This window comes from Palaemon carinicauda, chromosome 12 (genome assembly GCF_036898095.1).
Source record: "Palaemon carinicauda isolate YSFRI2023 chromosome 12, ASM3689809v2, whole genome shotgun sequence".
Taxonomy (NCBI): Eukaryota; Metazoa; Arthropoda; class Malacostraca; order Decapoda; family Palaemonidae; genus Palaemon; species Palaemon carinicauda.
In genome coordinates, this window is record NC_090736.1 from 66,021,807 (window position 1) to 66,040,513 (window position 18,707).

Sequence of the window (18,707 nt, forward strand, 5' to 3'; positions counted from 1 at the left end):
TCTCACTTTAGCAATCATTTTAAGGCTTGTAGAATGTAAGAAAACTAGTGCACAAGCATAATTCGTAAGTCTTTTCAGCATGTAACCATTACACACTGACAAGGGGAACCTGCTGTCCATTATAAAAATTTTGAAACCTGTGCATTATTAGACCAGGGTAACATCAACTAGAACTTTATGTAAGGACTAATATTCATTGTGAAATACTTTTATTATTATAATGAAAAACTCTTGGATCTTCTTAGCTTTTGAGTGAGAAATCAGAGGATAAATTAATAGGAATTACTTTTTCATTTCTTTCAGCTCTTGTCAAAAATGTTATAGCATTTTCATCCATATGGTAACACCAAGAACAGTAACAAGTTCTACAAGTTCCATATAAAAATTGTGAAAAAAAATATTTCTTACCTTTCAACTCTGTGAGAACTATATCCCAGTTGTCAAAACATTCTCCACAAGGCTGACAATATGGTGCCCTACCAGTAAATCCTCTTGCGCATTCATCACATTTCATTCCACCAATTCCTTGCAAACACTTACACTTCCCTGTCTCATGGTCACACTGAAGAGTCTCTGATCCCTCACGGTTACAATTACAATCTGCAACAACATAAATTAGTATTACAATACAGTAGAGGTATTCATCAAACTTATTATGACCATCCAATGCTTAAATGGGTTTGCTTTTCAGTGCTCTAATAAACCAGATTCCTTGAAAAGGAAACTTAAATCCAGCTCCAGTATCCAATCAGCAATCTATGACTATGGAGAAAGTTAGGTCTCTATTCCTAACTCAACAGTCAGCACTCCAAAATCAATGACCAATTAATAACAATTTTATAACAAAGATTGATTAAATTTTCAATATTTCCACATTCATTAAATTGCTTTACTATTTATACAGTACAGGAAAAACTTCTTTAGTAAGTATACATTTACATTCACCATGACAGTAAGGAACTTCGAAAATAACTTTGATCATAAATATCTTTATATTACAGTAATCATCTTTTACATGGAAAACTTTAGTAAGCATACATTCACTATGGCAGTTAGGAACTTCATAAATAACTTTGATCATAAGCATCTTTATATTATAGTAATCATCTTTATACTTATTGCACAAAAAATTATACAATAAACACTTGATTATATTACTTAGACATTCAACTCGGGGGTTGCCAAAGAAGTTAGTTTGGCATTGATTACACTGACGCCCTCCAAACCCAGGTCGACATTGACACTGCCCATCAAACTGTAAAAAAAAATGGCATGGATTACGAAAAGACAAACATGCAAGCTTAAAAATCCATTTATGAAAATGGGAAAAAGTATTTACTACTTTTAAGTGAACGGGTGAAAAAATAATGAAGTAATTTCTAATAGTAAGTCCACCACTCATTCCTTGGATGTAGATTGTAAATCACCTCATATGAGCCAAAATTTTTTTAGTAGCACACATGAAATTCCTGGAACTATCAAATGAGTATATATTAGACCCAGCAAGCTGATTGTTATATGGATCCATTTAAAGGATTATAAAGCAAGTTAATGGTAGTGGTCATCTGATTTCACATTATTAGATATGATCCATTTAATGGCTTACGAAGCATGTTAATGGTAGTGATCATCTGATTTCACATTATTAGTCATTATGCATCCAATTAACCCAAGCTAAGGTGCAACATCAGCATGTAGCAGGATCATGGAGAAGAATAACTCTATCTGTGAAAAGCTATTAATTTTGTTCACTAGCTAAGTGTCAAAACTCCCACTATGCACAATATGGAGAATTAAAACTGAATTGGCTCACAAAGAAATAAAAAATGGCATTAGTCAAGATTAATGATGATAAAACTCCATAATAACCAATCAGCATTTGATTAATCACTATCCATGTGAATGTGTTCACTGTTGCATTTACAAATATAAATGATGATATTAGTTCATTCTTAAGCCTTAAAACAGGAAATGACAATGCAGAGATTAAAACACAATTCATGACATGATTCAACATGTAAAAAATGTATATCCACCACTCACATACAGTAGGCTACATCTCAAGTCACAAAAGAAGAAATACCTGTTTCTCCACACTATTGACAAATATTGCATGAACAGTATTCAAATGACCAGGGCAAGGAATATACTGTATACTGTAAATATACAGGTAGTCGTCGACTTACAACAGAGATAGGGACCAAGAGACACATCGTAAATCAATCTTAACGCATGTCAAACTCAAAAAGTAAAGTTTCCATAAATTTATTACGCTATGCCATGATTCGGCAAACATCTAAGTCGTTTTTATCAATATTTTCTTACTGTATATCATTATGTAATTTTCTTGTTCCATAGGATATCATAAGTTCTATTAAAGTATTATTGAATTCTATTTCTCAATTTCGGAAACATATTAACAATCATCAATTACAAACGTTTTTGTTTCCCTTTGGTTGTTATCAGCTGTGGTGCTGATCTGAAGGTTCCGCTACGTATCAAGATGATGCGCACGTACAAATGGCGTACTGTTTATATAACTTCTTAATCTATTTGAAATGTAATCATGATGAATATTACATAAGATCCAGCATGTTACAAGATATAGTTTTCATATACAGTAGTTCGTTTATAGCCATTATTATTAGTTATCATGCAAATATGTTGACACTCCCTCTCTTTCCTGTGCGCACATGTGTGAGCGTGTGTATGACTAGTTCATTGTTAAAGTTTCAAACAGTATTTCAATTTTAGTTTCTCCTTAAGCCTTCATATTTCACTAAAATTTATTGTGTTTAATTGAGGTTTATTAACGCATATTTTTATTCTAATTTTCTATTTTGAGAGCATTCAATAACCAACAATTACTTTAGTTTTACGTAATTTACGGCATCAGCTGATCTTAAGGTCACGCTACCATATTGCGTTTATGCGCACATAGTGTTGTTTATACAATTTCTTTATTTGAAATATCTTCACAATGAATATTACATCAGCACCAATATGTTATAGGATATCATAGTTTCCATACAATTTGTTCATAGCCCTTATTACTACTTATCATATGAATACTCTCTCTCTCTCTCTCTCTCTCTCTCTCTCTCTCTCTCTCTCTCTCTCTCTCTCTCTCTCACTAAAACACTTGATATCATTACACAATGTTTCGATGATGGGAATACTGTAATAAGATTAATCGGTAACATACCGGTCTCCTATCGATCCTTCCGCTAGAAATATAACTTCACAAGACATGCGACGTGAACTCGACAAAGAATGACTTGCAAAATAAATAAAACCCATTTCTTTTTTTTCAGTAGGAAATGAAACAAAATACTAACTTGCCAAGGAAAAGTATACCATTTTAATGATGCAAAAGAAAATATATTATCTTTAAGAAAATATTCATCCTAACAGTGTACTTTCTTTAGATAAATCTCAATCTATTATCAGAGAATAAATAAAACTAGCATAGAATCAAATTTATGCTACGTAGTACTCATAGCAACCGATACAGACCCACAAAATACTTTGTATCGTTACTTGATATTTCAATAATGGGAATACAAATGCTAATCGTTAGCCTTTTGGAAGGAAATCCCTGTATTAGCCCGCTCGCTTTCCACCGGTAATATGACGTCACCAGACATATGATATGAGCTTGACAGATATTAAAACTTTTGTTAATGTATTTTTTACTGAAAATGGATACTGTATATTATCAATAGTAGAAAATACTAATTTACCAAGATAAATCAGTTCATTTTTATACAAGAAAATAGATTATCTCCAAGGAAATATTTGTCCTATTAGCGTACTATTTACGACAAACTTGTGACGTCATTACCCTGAAAATATTGCCGTAAAGTCGAACAGTCATAAGTTGTACAAGTCGTAAGTCAACGACTACCTGTACTGTACCTTATAGACGAAAAAGACCATGACAATAGCAAGAAAAATACCAAATCACACGAGTTGAAAATGACAGATTAAGGACGCGATTTTTGTAAAATGCAATGGTTTTAATTAGCTTTGAAGTCAACATTTTCTAGGATCAAGACGTCAAATATTGTTCAACAATAGATATGTTATGCTTAGGGAGCTCAGGGACCAAGATGTATATTAAAAATGCTGGAAAAAGTGTCTTCTTTTAGGACATGTCTAATGATGGTGGCTACTACAGTGCATTATCATCATCATCTCTTCCTACGCCTATTAACGCAAAGGGCCTCGGTTAGATTTCGCCAGTTGTCTCTATCTTGAGCTTTTAATTCATTACTTCTCCATTCATCATGAAACTAATGAAACTAATATTTACTGCGTAAAATAAAGAACACTACTCAGTTCTCCTGAATCAATATTTGAACTTGAGTAAGATGTGCAGAAAGATAAATTGGTTACTTAATAAGACAGACCTATGTTCCTGCACAAAATACTTACAATATGGCTTAGTAAGATGCAAGCAACAGCCATATACATAAGTTGCTACCATGAAACAAGATGATGTGCTTAAGTATAAGACGAAAGTGTGCAGCAGCATCTTGGAAAAATATAAATGTATTATAGAAAGCAAAAGAAGTAATTACAACATACAGGGTGGAGGTTTTTATTAAGTTTAAGAATCTCTCTCGTTCCCTAAAAAAGAAAATAATAAGTACATTTTGAGCGAATGGGCTCTTCATGAACCAAGCTAACAGACTCTACTGGGGCCTTTAAGAACCAAACTGACAGCCTCAAATGGAGTAATGCTCCATTTGAAAAAACATGCAGTATCTGTGAAATTAACTTTAACTATATCACTTACCTCATTACAGTGTTCTGAATATGCTCCCACAGGATCACAAGCACAAGCTTCACAACCCTCTCCTGATGCAATCTTCCAGTGATTGGGTGCACAATGATCACACTCTTGCCCCAAAACATTAGTTAAACATGGACATTGTCCTGTTTCATGATCACAATCACCAATGCTTTGATCAGTGCCTAATATGTTACAAACACATTCTGAAAAAAATACACAATTAAAATAATTGACATAACCCAATCACTGTAAAGTACGTCTATGAGTAATAGTTCAAGAAATAAAAATACCGGCATTATGATAAATATTTTTAAACTATAATCATTTATTATTTCTATACTGACCATTGAATGATAGGCTGTTAAGTCTAATAAAGGTTAACGAATCTAATTTACTTTTTATCAACTACTATGAATAATTTAATATTTTATATGAACTATTCTATAAGTTGATTTGATATCTTAATATTCAACACTAATATTTTTGTTATAAATCATTCATTGCATGACCATAAATCATGCAATTCCTTACAAGTGAAGTCATTCATTCCTAATGCATCATACAACTCATCTCATCAGCCTTTAAATCTAATTCTCGTTTGATTGTTACTAAAAGCCTAGGTCAGTGATTCAACTTGCAAAGTACAGACTCAGTATGTATAAGAAAGACCCTTGAGTTCAGTCAGTGTTAATAAACTCAGCATGGCACCTCCAAGCTGAAAACTATCTGGCTACTGACTGATAACATGTCATCACCACGAACCGACATTGCTACTGGAAACAATGCTACTTATGCACTAACTTACATAATGTAACTGTAGGTCAGCAGCTTGACACAAAACTGGTCTGTCTTGCAGACAGAATAAAGTACAATACAGAATCCTACATAAACAAAGATGCTAGTCTTATACTTTAACAGTTAAATTAATCCTGTAATTCTGTCAAGATATCAGAGCAAGAGGAGAATCATACCCTCCTAATACTATACTGTACCTCTATGAAGCCTTATGCAGTGTAACTCAGCTACAGCATGTACAATAAAGCAAATAACCATATCAGGAAAGACCAAATTTATTGGAACAATCCTGACAACAAAATAATTATAAAGCAAACTCAGTTATCCTAATAATCTAAAATTGAATATATCAGCTGGATTGAAAAGGTCTATCTATTGGTCATGTGATGAAAATAGCGTGAGATCCAAGAGGTAAGGTAATGTGCTCAACCACTGAGAATGGTTTAGATATCACAAATCTGTGCAATATTTCCATACTGGCTGATTCACATAGAGAAAAGTATAGGATATGGAAAGAAAATTTTCTTTTCATTTAGGTTGAAAATCTCACTCTTTGGAGACATTAGCAATGTGACTTTCATGTAAGATTCATCAAAATGATAGATTTTTATCAACTGTAAAGGGCTATCAAACACTTATATAGAAAATAAGTACAGTACAACAAAATTATTTAAATCACGCTCTTTGTTAGTGCTACTTCTGAACTTGCTTTCCTCCACTGCTCAGAACAAGGCATCAAGAGGTAAATTTTTATTATTACTTTTATCTTTATTTTGGGATTGTGATGTTGGTGCTTAATAATTAATATCCTATTGATCAAAGATAATATTAGGCAAGTAATATACAGTATATTGTACGTACGGCTCAAGTCAGCACACTTGCAACTTTTAGTTTACAATCTTGACATGTCATCAGATAGAATCATCAAAATGCTTTGCTTTCCTTAGTTACATAATCAATCATGTGAAATATGAGACATGATAAAACATTGAGATCACTCAATTAACTTTCCCTTTTGATTCCTTATCCTTGAGCAGTGGGAAAGCAAAGTGCGATCCTTATAGGCAGTTGGACTTTTTTTAAATAGAAAGCAATCCTATGTTATGAAAGATTTGAAAGGCAAAAACTATAAGCTCTAAACCTGTCTTAACATATTCACATATCTGTCATTATTTAACTAAGGCCTGGCACTGATTTTATTTTTTAATTTGTACTGTAATTAAAATTTTGTGAAAGTAATTATAAAATTATCAAAATATTTTTACAGCACATATCATTAGTCATTGTATGAGCCCTCTGGAAGTTAAAACAAAAAACTGACCTGCTTAGTCAAACAGTGATCCTTATATTTGATTTTCAACTAACCTCTACATTGCTGACTTGATGCATCACCATAATAACTGGGTCTGCATCTTTCACAGTTGAAACCAGCTGTATTAAAGAGGCACTGTAGACATTCACCCGTTCGTGAATTACAGTTGCCAGATCGTGAGATATCTACATTATTACTGCAATCACATGGTGTACACTTGCCACCTGGGACTTCTGGGTTGCCATAATAATTATCAGCACAAACATCACATCTTTCACCTGAAATATAACATTTACAAATCGATGACAAATTTATAGAATATGATAATTTATGTAGAAAGTGGTTTTCCAATATTCTTTTTCAAAATAAAACCTAACTAGAGTTTTAATTCTTTAGAATGTATTGCTAAAAAAGTTCTGAACTCTTTCAAGAATACCAACCTGCATAACCTAGTTCACATTCACAAATAACATCTTTAGTGCGAGGATCAAGTAAGCACCGTGAGGCAAAACTATGTCCAGAGTTGATTATTCCAGGGCATGGACAAGGTCTGCAAGCAATTCCAACATCTAGTCTTGGATCACCATAGTACCCTTCTGTGCATCTGTGATGTGAAACAAAATTCTAGCATTAATGAACATAGACACAGTAAATCAAAATAATGATGTAAATATTATAAACTGTTCAGGTATTACCAACCTGGATGCATAGCAACATCTACATTATGATGTGATACCATGAAGTTTTGTCTAATGCTTAATTATGGCCCACTAGCAACATTTTTTTGCTTATGTTGCAAAGTTAATAACAAATGTATTGCTATAAGGTGAAATAAAAATATTCCTTTAATATTTGAATTTTTGATATGTCCTGCAGGAGCAAGGCTACCCCATCATCTCTTATTAGTGTCTTACAAACATGGAATTTTGATACTGTATATGAAAGACATTTTCTATATCATAATCGTAATCGAAGAATAGCTAAAAGAAATAGGTTTCGTACATATATACAAATTTTATGGAATAGTTCCAAGTAAAATCTACATTATTTGACTTCTTGGGTATTACTGTGTCTTTCAGACTAAGATGTACTGGCCTATAAAACACAGCCCTGTTTTACACAATAATAAAAGTAAATATTTTTAGCAATCTGAGTCAAACACCATGAGTTTTCCACAGAGAAAAAATGGGAAGATACAAAAAAAAAAGACCATAGAAGCTACAGAGTAGTCCTCTATGTTCCAAAATTAAATCAAGACCTCAATTAAATGATGAAGTTGCTAAGACAAGGGATTTCCTATTGGAAGAGTTCTCATACAGTATTGTTTGCTGTTCCAATTGTTATAAATAATTTGTAAACACTTGTGTAAGAAGTAACTTGACATCATGGAATCCTTAAAAAATACTTGAATAACTATCAGTTTACAAATACCAATAAACTATACATACAAAGCACAGTTTGGTCCAGTAGTATTGTCACGACATTCATGGCATATCCCTGTATATGAATCACAAGTATCAGCATGTCCATTACATTCACAGCGTTGGCAGTTTGGGAAATTCCAAAATCCAGGCTGGCATTCATTGCACTGACGTCCATATGTATTTGGTCTGCACTTGCATTGTCCTAGAAAGAATAATATACCAAATGTTTTGATTTGAGTTAAGATAAGTATACATGTAGAAAAAAGGAAATATAAAAGGCTGGACTCCTTATTTTTCATAATCAGGTTTACATTAGAGCCTATCATATCTGCTAAGTGATTTACAGCAAAACTATTTCATTATTACTTTTATGTCAGAAAAGATGTAAACGAGAAGAAATGTTCTATTAGATGCTATTTACTTAATTGATTTTTATTCCATGAATTGCTGTTTTTGCCATTTTCATCAAAATTATATTGGATCAAATTTCTGATCAACAATAAATATGAATCCATCATTTGATAACATTAATAGGGAAAAATAGGCCACGAAAAATCAACAGACGATATTAACAAATGAGTAATTTTCATATGATAAAAACTAAGAAGTTTTAGCTATTGGGAACAGTACTTACATCAGTATATGAGAGTAAGCATGAATAACTCACCTGTCTGTTGATCACAGAAGTTATCTAGGGATCCTACTGGACTGCAATCACACGCTTTACAGCCAGATGGACCAAATCCATAGGTGCCAGGCGAGCACCTATCACAGCGGCGTCCAACAACATTAGGTTTGCAGTTACACTGGCCACCCAAAGTATCACAGATACTACTGTAACTGCCAGTGCCATCACACTGGCAAGCTGAAGATGGGAGTCAAAGATCTCGGGTTAAGACAAGCTAATTATAGAACTAATAAGGAACAGTATTTACAGATAACATTTAAAGAATATTCATAAAATAAAGTTAACTACATAACACAAATTAAAGGAGAAAGATTCTGATCTGCTACAGGATAGTATACACATCTCTCAATATAATTTACTTTTCTATATTTCAGCTACTTCCATCAGTACAAAACTTTCAAGAAAAGGGTATAGGTCCAACCATACCAAACAAGCCAGACTAACACAGCCTAATAGCTACTTTGGCCGGGAGGCAACTGGAAAACTTATCAATTTCCTTTAGAGTGACATGTTAAGTAAAAAGTTTGTGTATGTGTGTTATGTTATCTCATTGAAAGAGGTGGGGTCAATCCAAGTCTGGATTATTGTAACATTGTTAATTGCTTAATCTGGTTTGGAGATTTTGATATAGATCAGATATATGCTTGCTGACCATCTTTAAACCACAATAAGATGGATTTATGATCTAAATGACAGCCTGGAAGGAATATGGCATGAGAAGGGGTGTTCAACAGGATGAAAAATAAAATATGAAATAAGAATGTACAAGGTTAAAGGAAAGGTATTTTGTCACCCCCTGACTTTATTCTCAAGTGAGATTCATGGAAATAATAAAAGTACAAAAAGCACAGGGAAAGTGAATAATTGTGGTATACTTCGGGGAATTCTTAAAATTCAGAAGCGCTGGTTAAGACTGTAAAGAGCTTAGAGAATTTATTCTTGAAAACTAATGAAAACTCTCCATGGAATAGGAAGTGGCTTTCTAAGATCCCATTTATTCCAAGTAATGAAAGTTGTCAGAGGTGAATTATGAAGATTTTATGAATTTATCAAAAATGGAGAATTTCATTATGAGATTAAGAGAGCTTAAAACAAATTTTAAAAACTGGCAGAAGGGATTATATAAATGGTAAACCCATGATAACAAGAGGATATGTGACAAAAATGCTTGTCTGGATATCACAGCTACTATCTAAATATTATTAAACTTTATCATAATAAGTTCCAGATGAAGAAATCTATATGCATTAAGTTCACTCTTCTTAAATTCCTATAATTGTAACATCTGCCAAAGTTGACTATCTTATGTAAAAGTCATATACCGTACATTACTGTGTAGAGGACGACCCCATGTAAAGGGCGAACCCCAAAATTTTTTTTAAAAAAGGTGTTTTTATCATATATAGTACTCCTTGTAATGGGCCAATGGCAATTTCAAGGCCAGCCTAATGTTACTACACTTCAATTATAAATATTTTACCATACATACTTTAATCTTTATTTATATTAATATCTTTACAAAAAGCTCTAAATATAATTAATTATTACTTGCATGTATAAATGCGTTCGTTTGTTCGTCATGATCGGCAATTAAACGTAAACAAAACGTTTTCTGGTTAGGTGGCGTTTTTTAGGAAAAACATGACACAAAATCGCTCTTATTTCATTTATTTTGAATTTCTAAGGATAAAGTAAATAAACCAACAGTAAGTTAGTAAAAGAAAATTTTGTTGGGATTGCAAGTGATGTGTGTGGCAAGAAGTTTGTTGGAGGCAGCATGAGGAAGGGCAGTGAATGGTGGAATAAAGGAGTGAAGGTAAAAGTGGAAGAGAAAAAGGGGGCTTTTGAAGAATGGCTGAAGCGTAATAGTGTAGAGAAGTATGAAAAATATAGAGAGAAAAATGTGGAAGTAAAGCGCAAGGTAAGTGAGGCAAAGAGGACGGCTGACCTGAGGTGGGGTCAGGGATTGGGTCGTTCATATCAGGAGAATAAGTAGTTTTGGAAAGAAGTGAAGAGAGTAAGGAAGGCTGGCTCAAGAATTGAAGAGACAGTGTAAGAAGAAAAATTAATTACCAGTACAAATATGGAAAATTCTAGGTTTCGGACAACTATGTTAGCCTACCAACAGGTTCACACAACATAGCTCGAGTGCAGTACTATAAATCAATAAAGATTAAAAAATCACCGGTAAATATTCCTATTCTACTTAAACATAAAACTCTATATCGTAATTAGAATGAGTATATTATATGATTTTAAGTCATTCGTTCTAAACTACTAACCTATTAACCCTTTTACCCCCCAGGCTATTTGGAACTTTCCAACCCTTAACCCTCCAGGGTTATTTTTTTTTCAAGCACATTTTGCAGTACATATTTTCTAAATTGTTCTAAAAGCCTTAATTTTCATCATAGAGAGGTCAGGTTGGTCTCATTCTCTTGGAAAATACCCGAAGTTTCTCAAAAAATTATCAAAAATATGCAAAAAAATTGTAAATAGCAGTTTTTTGCAAGGACGTACCGGTACGTCCATGGGGGTAAAGGGATGTGTTTTGTGAAACGTACCAGTACGTCCTTTGGGGGTAAAAGGGTTAATGAACCATATGCAATTAGAATACCCTAACAACAACACAACTCATGTCGAGAAAATAAATATTTTCATAATTCCAAAAGTATCTTTCATGTAATGGAGAAACCCAGACTTTTTTCATCCAAAACTGGTCTTAAAATTTTGCCCTTTACATGGTAATATACAGTATATACTGTACATATATAATTTACTGTATATACTAAATCCCATCATAAAAAAAATTTATGAATTTAATCATTTTTATATGATGTATCGTACCATTAACCTTAATCTACCCATATATGAGTTACCACACATTCCCTTGTAGAAAAATCTAACATAAGGTATGTGGGTTTATTGTATATCAATTCACAAATTAAGCCTCAAGCAGAATTGGTATGTATTCAACATAATGCTTCCAGCCTTAGTTTGATACAAATACATTAAATTACTTAAATTATAGTTTGATAGCAATATATTGAATTACTGAAAGAGATTACTGTAATTAAAAAATATCTGAATTAAACGACTACAATAAAAAAACAACACAGGCTCTATGAATATTTTGTGAAAAGATGTAAAATTTATTGCTGAAACTAAATTCTCTAAATCTAATAAAAAGCATCAGGTAGTTTTATAGCTCTGAATCTCATTTTGTGGAAAAAATATGTAAACATAATCAATCATGTTCAAAACTTACAAAATGCCTGTCCATACACATAAAATCCAATGCTGCCAAAATGATTATCTTTGCAAACTTCAGGCACAGTAGCTAGGGGATGGCCATCATAAAAACCTTCGCTGCATCTGAATCTGTCATACTCGTATCTTAAATTGTCACGTTCATGGGATCCTGAGTAAAATGGTAATTTTTCTGCTCTTGGAATTAACATAATCTGAAATAAAAACAAAATTTCAAGTAACTTTATGATTCATAACTATAAGGTCCTTCTTTATCCTTACCGAACACATAATTTGAAGTTAACAGAGTATTTACTGTATGTGTTGTACTACAGTATATTACTACAAGAAAGTATTTTTGTGTATTTTTTTGCATATGTTACTATCATTACTATTGATATTATAATCATCTGTATGTTTAGTCCTATAACACGTTTTGTCCCTCATATCTCTTTGAAGTCCCTTTACTATTTTGACTATTTTCTTTTTCCACAGTTGTCAAGACATTCTGATTCCATGCCTCCTGACATTTCTGTTTTGCCCTTGCCACGTGCCTTTTAGCCTGTCTCCACTTTTCTGTATATAGTATAACTCTATCCTCTTATCTACCTGTCCTCTGGCATAACTTGAAAGTTTTTTCTTCTCTTCAATTGTCATAGTACATTCTGATCCAACCGATACACCTCAGACTTTTGCATCCTTTCTTTCGGTGATTTCCATCGACCACAATGACCACTATTTGATACTTTATTTTCTGACACTTTTCCTTGACACTTCATTTCTTTTATGTTCTCATTTTTCCATTTCCATATCTCTGCTCTTTGACAGGCTATTTTTTTTCATCATTCTGTCTTTCACTATTAAATTAGTTTGCAGTAATCTATGCAGCTTCAAGTATCTCTCAGTACAGTACCACTGTGCAGTCTTTTACTTTGATGTTATCCCTGCTTTTTGTTATAATAAAATCAATGTGTTCCATTTTCTAAACTGTATTTTCTCAATTTCTTTCTACGTTTCTCAAGCTTAAGCTCAACTACTTTAATACTCGGCTTTGGAAATAATTTCAAAATTGCTTCTACTTCATGATTTCCTTCTGCCCTGCTACATCCACCTATAACATACTCAAAACCAGTTCCTATGTGACAGTTTAGATCAGATCCTCAATCAGTATCCAATCTGCCTGTGGAAAAACTATTACAGGATCTAGTAGGCTTCCCAAAATTCTTTTTCTTCTGATTTTCCTGATTTTGGTAAATACACAAAGCACATGTATCACCGTCTTTCCCATCATCTTCATCATTATTCTTTCATCGATTTACCCCACCTCTAGCAAATCTTTTGGCCATTTCATCTTTGACCAATGTGCCCCCTCCAGTTTGCTTTGTCTGGCTGACATTTCACCAGAATTCATTTTTCCACGTTATTTCCTCTTTGATTTTGAGCCAGCCAATTTATATCTCGACTCTTAAACATAATACATATCTATGCTGCCTCTTGTCAGACTTTCCAACACAACCTTAGTCTTTCCTACAATTGTTCCTACATCTATAGAGCTGACTTTTAGTAAGCTTGGTTTATTTTTCTCCACCTTAAAGATTATTTTGTAACCACTGCCTATTTAAAGGTAAAATAGTGTCCTAAAAATAAATTCCAAACAAAGAAAAGTAGGCTTGATTGTTAACAAGAAATGTCTGTGTATTTGATGAACTTGCCATAGCTAAAGTTGCTAGAGCAATATTCAATGAAGCACCTACTTTCATCTTTGTCTGCCTGCACGCCAGATTTTGTTGCAAATATGACGTCACCATATTAAATTTATCCAATGATGCCAAGTTAAACAAATATGAATTATCAGACATTGTTTGCTACTACCTTCCTTCCGGCACAAGTTGAAAATGGAAGTATGAATGTGGTAACATAGTGGTATCCTTGCATCATTGCTATACTGTACTTACTTAATTAACCTCATACTGAAGTACTAACGCATTAAAAGAAGTACTTGGTACATCATATGGAAATAAATCAATAATGCTTTGTGATATTCCAGTGATTTGGGATCAGCCGTACTTAGAAATTACTCAAGCCAAGGCAGCAGACTGAAAAATTACTAGTTCTAAAACCTCTTTTTACACTATTATTAGATAAAAAATATTACAAAGGCCTTGATCATCACTTACAAAAACACAGATAACAAAAAATTAACACTAACCGAGTCAACAAGAATTGAGGCTGAAGGTGAATCTGTCTGGGCATTTGATCTTCTGAAATCCAACCTTACTTTATATCGTTTACCAGCTTCAAAGCACACAGGGGGATAAACTGTTACAAATCGTCGACCTAAAGATGAGAAGTAAAAGACATTTTTTAAAAACAGGAACAGTGCTTAAGAATCTATTCTGTTTCCTCACCTTTTAGACTTTAACTTCCAGGAAAAAATATCCATCTTACATGAATCTTAAGGTAATCTTTCTTACTGTATAACATCTATGCAACCAAATAGATCTCGTTTTTACACTTCAACGCTTATAATTTCATAAAAGAAATCGGTTGTGTACTGTATCTAAAATTTCAAATAATAAGAGAAATGGAAAGCCTATGAATGATTTGGTACCAATAAAAAGTCATAATTTTGTCACAAAATACTCAATATTTTTCATAGCAGAACATAATAATGAAAATAACTAATGAGAACTACTCAGCAAAAAATATGGAAATAAAATGAAACACATGAATAACTTAGGAAAATGTACACAAATGATGCAAGAAGAGCAGGAAAAACTAATACCCATATAAAAAAAGAAAAAAAGACAGAAGCTTTATTCTGATCATGAGGGGTGTGAGTTATGATGGTTTTATCCCACTTGAGCAAGATTTTCTCACCACTGTGGGTTCTCCCCTTCCGATATGAAGTATGAACTTATGTATTGTAAGGTTTATCAGGGTAAAACTACCTGTACACTAATATCCACTCTTCTGAAGGTACAGTGACTTGATACCCTGATGCATAAGTTCTCCTTTTGCCTATGCAAATTTATTCATATCAAAACTGGTAATATGATTATTTGCAATTTTTTTAGTAAGTGCAGCCCAAAATACAGTATCTAAGTAATTTGATAAACTATATTTCAATGAATCCTAAGAAGAGAAATCTTAATGACTTGGCTTTACCATTCTGTCAGGCCAGAAAACAATAAAATTCATCTGATATGGGAGATTTTGTAAATGTGTCCTACTAATCCCTATAATACAGTACTTATAACTCTACAGATAATAAATAGAATCATTATTATAGTTTGTCATTTTTATAATCACCTGATGTTCATATTGCCTTTACTTAAAGCTGTATCAATGTCCACCCCAAAATAAAAATTTCCTGTTCTCTCTTCTTGGAAAATGCCTCTCTCACTAGAAAACAAATCATCTAGTGGTTGACGATCACTAGCTAGTTGATGATATGAGAGTTTAACCTCCTACTCTTCATTCTTTAAGTAAAAAACCCAATTATTAGTCTCTTGACAATCTCAACTAGTGGGGAGGAAGGGGGGCATCTATATGAACATAAGGCGAGTATAAATATGATGAATTTTATCATTAAAATTCAGTTTATTTTTATGAAACTCGCCTGATGTTCATATTACTTATTCACACACTCCAATGGGGATAGTAATGGAAAGAAATGGGAAAGTAACAATGCAGATTAATAAAGTTATCAACCTCTAGAGATTAGTTAAAAAGGTAACCAATCCTAACCCAAAGTAAACAGGCAATCACTCTAGTTTCCCGGTTGGATTTCAAACCTATACTCACTATCCACCTTTTAAAATTAAGTGTTATACAGTATAATAAATAAAACCTTGAACTTTCTTAGTGAGAAAAAAAGCTATAACTTAAACTAAGTTTAAGTAAATAAATTAACAGTAAATTCTTATTTACACCTTATCTCTAGCTTACTACAGCACTTATATGTTCCATAGATCTCTAACAAAAACAAGGTTTCTTTCAACATTACATTGAACAAACTGACTATGTAAACTGTCAACACTCCTTTCCAAATTTACTAACAAATAGCTGTTGCTGAATTACCTCTTGTGAATCTAAATCTTTCAATACTCCCTCGGATTTGAACCTATCTTGGAGGGTAACTTTGTTACTAAACTAGAAAGAAACTCAAACACACGCACACACACACACACACACTCACACACACTCTCTCTCTCTCTCTCTCTCTCTCTCTCTCTCTCTCTCTCTCTCTCTCTCTCTCTCTCTCTCTCTCTCTCTCTCTCTCTCTCTCAGCTTGAGTGGGACTTGAACTCCAGTCCGGCATATTGTTGGGAAGGGACATTTCCTAATAGGCCACCACAGCCGTAATGGGACTTTGTGCCTGTACTGTATATGGTAAGGGACTTGTTCCAGCAACTGGGGTGCTTGTAACTACAATAACATTAATAGGGAAAACTCGAGATGTTTTATTGGCTGAGACTACAAGCGCATGGTGTACACTACCATCTGAAACATGATGAAAACCATCAGTAATAGGAACCACACAAAATGTCATGGCATTAAAATAAGAAGTGAGTGCTCATTAATGTCTTTCACCAACATTAACATTATTAGGAAAATCTGAGATGTGCTGGTGCCTGAGCCTATAAGCGAACAATGCATACTGCCATCCAAGACATGATGCAACTTTGGAAAATTAAATACAAGAAATAAGGGGTTGCTTAATAGCGCCTACTTCAACGAGTGGAGGGCTATAGGATCCCGACTACTAGCTTGGACGTCTACATAAGGAAACCAAAGGTCCATAAGAGCTGACTGGTTTCCAGATTTCCAAGGGTTACCCAGCAGAAAACACAGTGCGAGGTTTTAGGGAACTGTAACAGAATGGTGAGCTAGAATGACTAGTCATAACTTACGGAATATGGCTAGAGTTCGATATGGGGCAGGTTAAGTTATGATCACTGTTAGGATTGGAACATTCACTTGATAATTTAATACTGATATTTTAATATTAAATATACAAGACATACAATAAAAAAAACCTACTAAGGTCTTCTTATATTGCATAAAGTCTAAAGCTGTAAAGAATTAGGAGGCTCATAATTATCCAAAACCCAAAAATTTATTAAAGGCTGTGGTTTGATAACAAATGAGGGTATATTAATGGCTAACATGGCATTCTCAACTATGTATAATCAACAAGTCTAACTCTCTTAGATTTTCCCTAAATTGAAACAAGTTTTTTCTATGTTTGGTCCTTTCAATCTGTTCCCAATTTTTATTGTATCTCCTAATTTCATTTATTTAATATGGTCCACATAAATTAAAAATTTTTGTCTAGGGTAAACTTAATTGGTAAATTAGGTCCATGAAAATTTAACCAATTCTAAAATTCTAAAATTAAACTGTATGAGAAACTTTTCTGGCCCTCAAAACAAATAGCTAGCAATTTGTCTATAAAATCAAGGAAACCGAAAATAAATGGATTTTGAGCGAAGCGAAAAATCTATTTTTGGGTGAGATAGCCATGGCATCCTGATGGAAGGTTCCTTTTTGGTAGCTTCCTTGGGTAAATAACTACTAAGATATTCCCAGAGAATTAACCACAGGTTATCACAGAATTCTAACTTCTGGAGCGAGTATCCTAAAGGTTTCCCTTTTAAGACATCGTATATCAACAGGGGACGCATGTATTAACACGCCACATAGCTATCTACACCCCGAACAGAGTTAACCTTCGGTGTGTAAAGGCGTAGAATAGCTGGGAGCCGTTCCATAGCTAATCTCGTCCGTGGCTACTTTTGGTACTCGAGACGTAAACAAACGGGCGCCATTGCTAAATGACGTCACGTCCGTCTTCATCCTGAAGCCAGTTGCTTGCCGATCACCATGATACAGCAGAGCAGGGTGGGACCTAAAAACTGGACGAAGTAGCAGGGAGGGTCCATCAGGACGCCATGGCTATCTCACCCAAAAATAGATTTTTCGCTTCGCTCAAAATCCGTTTTTTGGGCTCAAGCCATGGCGTCCTGATGGAAGAATACCAGAGAATCAATGTATCGTGGTAGATTTTCCCCTATTGGGTAAGTGCCAAGGGCTTTGAACAATATAGCATAGTAATCTTAATAAAAGAACCGTAGGGAAGAATCTTCCTGCCCCCCTTGGCAGTGAAGTTCCCACGGGCCATGCCGAGATCAAAGTGGTTATCGAAGGGCTATTCACCTTGTTAGAAGAACCTGAAGAACTTGGAGACGAGACTGAATGGTTGGCATTCGTATCGGAACATTCTGGAAGGCAGACAAGTGGTGGTTGGACACTGTGTGCTGAGAAGGTTAGTTTTGTCTCCAGGGTATGAAGAGTAAGTATTCGTATTGGAATATTACATTGTAAGAGTGAATATATAATAAGGGTTAGAACCATAAAATCTCCATGAACCATAGG

General features: G+C 33.8%; 1 protein-coding gene across 1 annotated transcript in view; it reads right to left on the reverse strand.

Annotated features, from left to right (window-relative positions):
• LanB1 (laminin subunit beta-1) overlaps positions 1-18,707 on the reverse strand; it is a 69,235-nt gene that overhangs the window by 36,899 nt on the left and 13,629 nt on the right. Inside the window, exons 7-15 of the mRNA XM_068384475.1 lie at positions 14,476-14,603; positions 12,286-12,481; positions 8,997-9,194; positions 8,354-8,531; positions 7,346-7,509; positions 6,959-7,183; positions 4,802-5,001; positions 1,159-1,255; positions 409-600 (exon numbers count right to left, since the gene is read on the reverse strand). Of these exons, the coding sequence (XP_068240576.1) occupies positions 409-600; positions 1,159-1,255; positions 4,802-5,001; positions 6,959-7,183; positions 7,346-7,509; positions 8,354-8,531; positions 8,997-9,194; positions 12,286-12,481; positions 14,476-14,603 (1,578 nt within the window). The remainder of the gene's footprint in view (positions 1-408; positions 601-1,158; positions 1,256-4,801; positions 5,002-6,958; positions 7,184-7,345; positions 7,510-8,353; positions 8,532-8,996; positions 9,195-12,285; positions 12,482-14,475; positions 14,604-18,707) is intronic.